The sequence below is a fragment of the Crocuta crocuta genome, unplaced genomic scaffold, assembly GCF_008692635.1.
Source record: "Crocuta crocuta isolate KB4526 unplaced genomic scaffold, BGI_CrCroc_1.0 scaffold99, whole genome shotgun sequence".
Classification (NCBI taxonomy): domain Eukaryota; kingdom Metazoa; phylum Chordata; class Mammalia; order Carnivora; family Hyaenidae; genus Crocuta; species Crocuta crocuta.
This window is the reverse complement of record NW_027551560.1, coordinates 7,872,754-7,880,715: the sequence shown is the minus strand read 5'-3', so window position 1 is coordinate 7,880,715 and position 7,962 is coordinate 7,872,754. Positions and strand designations below refer to the sequence as shown.

At 41.9% G+C, this 7,962-nt stretch overlaps 1 protein-coding gene and 1 non-coding gene across 2 annotated transcripts; both read left to right on the top strand.

Moving 5' to 3' along the window:
- Positions 1-427: 427 nt before the first annotated feature.
- LOC144219569 (small nucleolar RNA SNORA17) lies at positions 428-561 on the top strand. Its single transcript, XR_013331457.1, has one exon. It is a non-coding gene; the product is annotated as a small nucleolar RNA SNORA17 (small nucleolar RNA).
- Positions 562-2,501: 1,940 nt separating this feature from the next.
- Positions 2,502-7,713, top strand: LOC144219515 (procathepsin L). The gene is made up of 8 exons (XM_077749538.1): positions 2,502-2,742; positions 3,717-3,853; positions 4,159-4,281; positions 4,385-4,531; positions 4,692-4,916; positions 5,624-5,789; positions 6,449-6,563; positions 7,320-7,713. Exons 2-8 carry the CDS (start codon positions 3,728-3,730, stop codon positions 7,417-7,419), a joined length of 1,002 nt encoding a protein of 333 aa, XP_077605664.1. The 5' UTR covers positions 2,502-2,742; positions 3,717-3,727; the 3' UTR covers positions 7,420-7,713.
- The last annotated feature ends 249 nt before the right edge of the window (positions 7,714-7,962 follow it).

The window sequence follows — 7,962 nt, the reverse complement described above, 5'->3', positions numbered from 1 at the left end:
TCTATTTTTGCCTCCACTTCCAATCCTGCAAACCAGAGAAATCCAAATATTCTTCCCAAACCAACCACATAAAATGTTCCATTTCTAGTTATTCCTTCTCCGGCTTCCTCTTACACAAGTCTCCTTGTTTTGTCATTGTAAAGCTTTTCCTCACCCTGGCTGCTTTTGAATGGTCTCCATTTTGTAGCAAGGTATCATGTGGGTGGTCTTCCATTAATTCCACATGTGGATGATTCTTGTGTTGACCACCATGATTGATTTTTTTTTTAAGGATAAAAAATAAAATGAAAGTTCAGCCATATGCAATATACTTTTGTAACCACCTGAGAACTTTGGACCCCTAGCTATGTGTGAGAGGAAAAGGATCCTACTTCAAAGGATATAAAATGAAATCTTCAGTAAGTTGACTTCTAAAAATATTTGTCTCACTGCCCCCAGAGGCGTTGCAGGTGTGGCTGCGTTTGTGTCACATCTGTGTCATTCGGCGGCGGAGAGAAGTGAGGCTTATCTACGCCCAGCGTTCCGGCTGGTGAACGTCTGGATGATTAATAGTCTGACACTGGACAGCGGGTTGGATTGTGGGCATGCTCACGGGCAGCCTAGAGCCTCGAGTAAAAACCCTTCGAAAAAAAAAAATATTTGTCTGATTGTACTTTTACAAAAGCTGTTAATTTAATTTTAAGTACAAATCGACATGCACTATGACTCCATAAAACATACAAATACACACAGAGAGAGAGAAGAGTTAGGGGGAAAAGGACAAGGGTGTTCATTTGCTAAAATATATTTTCTTGGGACACCTGGGTGGCTCAGTCAGTTAAGTGTCTGACTTCCGGTTAGGTCATGATCTCATCGTTTGTGAGTTTGAGGCCTGCATAGGGCTCTTTGCCGACAAAATCAGAGCCTAGAGCCTGCTTCAAATTCTGTGTCTCTCTCTGCCCCTCTCCTGCTCACGCTCTAAAAATAAATAAACATTAAAAAAATTAATATATTTTCTACAATAAATATGCTTCTTATGCAATTTTAAAAAGAAACTTTTAGAAACATTTCTGAGTTAATTTCCTTAAATCTCTATATACAGTTAACCCTTGAACAACACAGGTTTTAAGTGTGTAGTTCACTTACACCGAAATTTCTTTTGATAAATACGCTACGGTACTGTAAATGTATTTTCTCTTCTTTATGATTTTCTTAGTAACATTTTCTTTTTTCTAGCTTACTAAGAATACAATCATATATAGCACATACAACATACAATATATGTGTTAGTCAACTGTTCATAATATTAGTAAGGCTTCTGGTCAACGGCAGCTATTTAGTAGCTAAGGTTTTGGCTGTTGAAAAGTTATAACACAGATTTTCAACTGCAAGGGGAGCAGTTGCCCCTAACAACTATGGTGTTCAAGAGTCTACTATATGTATATACATGTATTTGTTCTCCAACTGAAACACTTCTTCAAACTGTATAACCACATTAAGTATTATTAAAGTATATATACTCCTTATATCTCAAGAGAAGCACTTTGGTTACTAAGACCTAACAATCAATCCCTAATGCGGAGTGTAAGGAAAAAAAAGTTTCCACACTTCTCAACAGCTTTTCCCTTTTTTCTTAAAAAAATTTTTAAATGTTTTATTTATTTCTGGGGGAGAGAGAGAGAGAGAGAGAGCGTGAGCAGGGGAGGGTCAGAGAGAGGAGACACAGAATCTGAAGTAGGCTCCAGGCTCTGAGCTCGCTGTCAGCACAGAGTCCGATGTGGGCTGGAACCCACGAACCGTGTGATCATGACCTGAGCCGAAGTCGGATACTTAACTGACTGAGCCATCCAAGCGCCCCCCCTCTTTTTATGAAACCAATTGTTTTCTGTAAATAATTCCTTTCTATTGGTTTTGTGAATGTCTCGAGAGGTAAGAGAAGGGGCGGGAAACAGAAGAAAAGCCATTACGAAATGCCACACCTCTGTACACCCATCCAGTTCATCCCCTTTCCTTCCAAGGGCTAGGTCTTGCCTATTGTGGCCCATATTTGGGGGATTTCCAATCCACTCTAGATTTTTCCAAAACCCAGAGACATCCCATCCTGAAACATAAATCTGTCTTTGGATTCTGCATCCTCCACCCGCCCCACCTTTGCTTGGAATAAACAGGAAACACTGTCCTAGAATATACCTTTCTCAGTCCTCTGGGAGTTTTTAACCAAAACCTTGAGCACGTCAGGACCCGCAAAGAGATGCGCTAGGGGCTCCCCGCGGATCTCATGAATTCGGGGTAATAAGTTGATCCGGGTCCCCAGTGAGGTGCCTCACGCCCTCCTCAGCGATGTCCAGGGCCCACAGAAGCAGGGACCAGCTGTCCTGAGACAAGTTGAGACCAAGCAGAGTCACGCGCTGCGAGTCCCAAGCCTGGAGGCCCCGCCCACATGCCGGCACAGCCAATCGCGGCGCGGGCAGACGGCAAGGGCGGGCCGGGCGTGCAGAATTCCCGAGGCCTTAAAGGCTGAGTCAGGAGCTGCTGGGCCACAATCCCCGGCCTCGGCAAACTGGGAAGGGTTGTGTGTGTGTGTGTCTGTGGAGTTGCGCCTGCGCAGCTGTGGGCGCCGCAGGTCAGCTTCTTGGTCTGGGGACCGGTACCGGAGGAGGGGATTCACCCCAGGACACCGGCGAGGTTCGGGCGCGATCCGCGGGAATAAGAGCATCTGCTTGCCTGGAGTTGGTGAGGCTGAGCCGACGCTGCCTGGATCCTGTAAGCCTTAAGATGGGAAGTGGGGGCACGGCGGTTTGGGGAACCCAGGGCGACACTGAGACCATCCACAGGTCCTAGGCTGTGCAGGAGCCTGTCCGTCTCAGGGCCGTGGCGGGCACAGGTCTGTCAGCTGGGCCTCCACGGGACCGGGCCTGGCCAGGAGGTACACGGCAGCCTGACCTCCGCACGGGCTGCGGGGCCCGACGCTCCCGGTACGGCGGTGGTGAACATCCTCTGGAAGCTGAGGGAGGCGAGCGAGGCGGAGTCTCCGCCTATAGTCTCTCCCTATGAGCTAGGCCCGGGACGGTGCTCTGAGCCGTGGGAGAGCCTGGCCCTGTCCTGGTTTGGAACTGAGGGCTCTGTACTCCCTCATGCTTCGTGATCTCGTCCTCAGTTTGGGGGGAGTTAATGGCAGTTCTGGCGGCAGAGGCCAAATGCGGGGACAGCAGAGCACTGCGTGCACTGCTGCCCACCTTCTGGGAAGGCCTTTAAGAAAGCTTTCGATTCGAGAAGCATGTCTCACCCCTTGCTGTATATTAGTCAAAAGAAAGATGTGAGGCGGCTGCTTAACTCCAGAGGATCCTTGCTCCTACTTGGGATCAGGTGTCCTGATAAATAAAATTTCCTGGGTCACATCGGTATTTTCACCAAAGAACTTGGACCAACAGCTTTTTAGTTGCCTTAATATTCTGAAACCCTATTAAAACCTAAATTATCATTGCACTATTACAATGAAGTCTGTTTCAATTCCTATAGCACTTGTCAGCCTGTTTTTAATTTTGATGGCTGAATCATATCCCTCCAAGTCCTTGGCCTGCTTTTCTCCACCCACATCCTTAGCCTTCTTCAGGAGACCTGTAAAAATTTGGGAAGGTACTTTAAATTTTTTTACTCCACAACATCTCCGGAGAAAATAGGACGGCTTTTTTTAAAGGATTGGTCTCATCAAATACTGATTTAATTTTCCTTTCTAGGTTTTTCAAACATGAATCCTTCACTCTTCCTGACAGCCCTTTGCTTGGGAATAGCCTCAGCTGCTTCAGAATTCGATCAAAGCTTAAATACACAATGGTACCAGTGGAAGGCAACGCACAAGAGATTATATGGCACGGTTGGTAACATATGAAGCATTCCAAAGGGACCCTCACAGTGAAAAAGAGTCCCTTGGCATTGGGAGTTTATAGCCAGAGAGTAGCATCTAGAGGTTAGCTTTTACCAAGGCAGTAACTTCATGGTACCCATTATTGAGCACAATATGGGGCATAATTCCTGTTGTGTGGTTGCTGGCGAACAGCTTCCAGAAATATAAAGCCATCCTGGACCATGGGTTTTTTTCCCTGTCTGCAAATCCACTAGGTGAAGATGAGCTGCATTTTAAGTAGAAATACAGATGATAAGTTTTATATTTGCCTCCAGAATGAAGAAGGATGGAGAAGAGTAGTGTGGGAGAAGAATATGAAAATGATTGAACTGCATAATCGGGAATATAGCCAAGGGAAACATGGCTTCACAATGGCAATGAATGCTTTTGGTGACATGGTGAGTGTGGCACGGATTGCTGAACTTTTTGTGCTTCTTCTCCTCTGTACTTTAGCAAAATAACCTGTTGCCCTTTTAACATTTTACTTACTTTTCCTTAAAGACCAATGAGGAATTCAGGCAGGTTTTCAATGGCTATCAAAACCAGAAGCACAAGAAAGGGAAAGTGTTCCAAGAACCTCTCTTTGCTGAGATCCCCAAATCTGTGGATTGGAGAGAAAAAGGCTATGTAACTCCTGTGAAGAATCAGGTATGATAATATTTAGCAGATCTCCTTCCAAGAATAAAGCCAAAAAGGCTTTGGTAGACAGTGGAGTTTGTTTTTGTTTTGTTTTTAAGAATATTCAAATATATGTGTTATTATGAATCTATGTATTTATCTTGTAAACTGGTAACTTTTTTATTTCCAGGGTCAGTGTGGTTCTTGTTGGGCTTTTAGTGCAACTGGTGCTCTTGAAGGACAGATGTTCCGGAAAACTGGCAAACTTGTTTCATTGAGTGAGCAGAACCTGGTGGACTGCTCTCGGCCTCAAGGCAATGAGGGCTGTAATGGTGGCCTAATGGATAATGCCTTCCAGTATGTTAAGGAAAATAGAGGCCTGGACACAGAGGAGTCTTATCCATATGTTGGAAGGGTAAATGGAGCTCCTTATCTTGCTTATCTTGTTATTCCAGCTCTGCTTTTGAAAGTCGAACATTTTCAGAGATAACAGACACTTCACTCAGCATTCACATTTTAGATGCAAACTGACAGAACTGTCACTATAAATTATCAGCCTTAGCACAGGTTCTCTGATTAGATGGTTAGCACAAAGCTGTTCTTAATTCTGTGTAACTTGGAGGCTTTTTATACACCATTCTGCACATAATTTCTCCATAGCCAAAGGTTTCTGATGGACAAGTAGACCTAAGGGGTTTCATTGAAGAAACATCTGCTAATTTTTCAATGTCAGATCAACCAGAAACATTTTGTTATTGACTCACAACAAAGCTGACTTGGAAATCATTAAACTGCAAACTGCTGAGTATTTTTTTTAAGTTTTTTTTTTTTAAATGTTTATTTATTTTTGAGAGAGACAGAGCATGAGCAGGGATAGGGGAGGGCAGAGAGAGGGAGACACAGAATCTGAAGCAGCTTCTGGGTTCTGAGCTGTCAGCACAGAGCCTGATACAGGGCTCAAACTCACAAACTGTGAGATAATGACCTGAGCTGAAGTCAGACACTCAACTGACTGAGCCACCCAGGTGCCCCTGCAGACTGCTGAGTTTTGAGGTCCTAGAACTCATGTTCCCCAGGAGCTGGATGGTTTGATCAAGTTTCTTTCCCATTTACTTTTAAAAGGACTCAGATCCCTGTAACTACAAGCCTGAGTGTTCTGCTGCCAATGACACCGGCTTCGTGGACATCCTTCCGCGGGAGAAGGCCCTGATGAAGGCAGTGGCAACTGTGGGCCCCATCTCTGTTGCTATTGATGCAGGCCATGCATCGTTCCAGTTCTATAAATCAGGTAGGTGTTTGTATTTTTATTATAGGAGTTCAGGCAGGCAAAATTGGAAAACACCACCATGTTTGTCTTTTTGGTTTGGAGTCCTGCTTTCTAAGACTGTAGGATTTTGAATGTGTGCATTTAATGTAATGTTTCCATTTGACATATTTTAAACATTTTCTCATGATAAGCTCTTCCTAAGTATTTTTTAAATGGCTGTGTAATTCTGTAAATACAAATAATTGATGTAAGTATTCTTCAGTTGTTGGACCCTTTTTCCAAATAATGTTTATGATTGACTGTAAAGAACCCTGTGGCTCAAGTATTATTTTGTTTTGTGCTGTTTCCTTAGTTGGCATTTTAGGAGTAGAAAGGATTATGCTAAGTAATATTAGTAGAAGTAGCTAAATCACCTTAGCCTTGATAACTAGATCTTATTATTGGAAATCTTTTTCGAATAGAAAATATTTTGGGTTTAGTGGAATTTTGTTGATTTCTAGTTGAGTTTGACTTTTTCATTTTTATCAGCCATAACTATTTTTAGTAAATATTCAAGCTTTATTTGGAATTTACTAAATGATATTTCATTGAATTTTGAGCTATCTCTTAACTGTGGTAGATAGGGTAAGTTACTGTCATGTGTCAGTTGAAATTTCTCACCCCAAATTTTACTCTTTTAGGCATTTATTATGATCCAGACTGTAGCAGCAAAGACCTGGATCATGGTGTTCTTGTAGTTGGCTATGGCTTTGAAGGAACAGATTCAAGCAACAAATTTTGGATTGTCAAGAACAGGTATAAAACTCCAAATGTACATTACATTGAAAAGGGAGTGCTTGTTTGGAATCAGTATTTGATTTCAAATCCGAAACTCAATTTTGGAACCCCAGAAGTCTTTCTCCCACTTAGAGTGAACACTCATTTTTATAAGGGTAAAATGTATTGATGATTGATTACAAGATTCTATAGCAAGCTTGTTGGGTTTATTATTATATAACATTGCATTTCCAAATTTTGAGAACTTTTTTTACTCAGAACCACATCTGGTCCCAAGAGTTTCAGATACAGGATTTTGCACCTGTAGGGTTAAGAGCTGGTTTCCTTCTTTTGTGTCCAGTTTCTCAACAAGTAATACTGAGTGGGAACCACTGCTGACTCTTTAACTCTGAAGGATTTTCTAAGAGTCAGTGGGCTCTGTGTGTCCTTCCTGTTACCATTTGTTGCCCTGCCATTTTATTCTACTTCCCAACTCCCAGAGGCTTTGGAGGTTGTCTGGATTCGTTTTCACTGCTAAAGTTTTTTGAGAGGAGGTATAAGATAGCCTGTAGAAATAGACTGCTACATTGGAATCCTAGCTCTGCCTCAGTTTCCTATCTTAAAAAGTTAAGGACCTGTGGGAATTGATATACTTAACAATATACGTAACAGCACTTAGAATAGTGCCTGATATCACATATATAGAAAGCCCTATTTTAAGTATCAGCTATTAACTAGTGAAGCTAATAAGTACTTGATACTTTGTATAAAACAAAAAACATCTTCTTTTTTCAGTTGGGGTCCAGAATGGGGCTGGAGTGGCTATGTAAAAATGGCCAAAGACCAGAACAACCACTGTGGAATCGCCACAGCAGCCAGCTATCCCATTGTGTAAGCCAATGGACGGTGATATGAGAGGACTTAAGGACAGCATATCTGAAGGAATTTTTATCTTAAAACTGACCAAACCCTTATGTAAGATAAGACACTTGAATCATTGAGGATCCAAGTTGTGATTTGAATTCTGTGACATTTTTATAAGGTAAAACTTTACCACTACCTTATTACTGTTATAAATAGCTTTATAATGTTGAAGATTGATTACTTAATTCTAAGACTTTTGAATTTTCAGTTTTTCAAAGGATATATAAAAGTTTACCTTTTAAAATAAATTTTAATTCAATGTGTAGAGGTGGAACTTCTCTGTTTTCAGTGCATTAACTTTTTGTATATTTGGGAAATATAAGTGGGCTATAAAGACATAACTGACTACGGCAGTGGTGCATTAGAAGGACTCTGGGTGGCACTCAAGATTTTCTGATAAATATGCAGATTTTATGTCAGCTGCTTGTTGGCTATGTTGACCCAACCCTGAATCTAGCAAAATATAACAATCTGGAAGGGCAAAGGTAAATTGTTTTAATAAAGTTTTAATAGT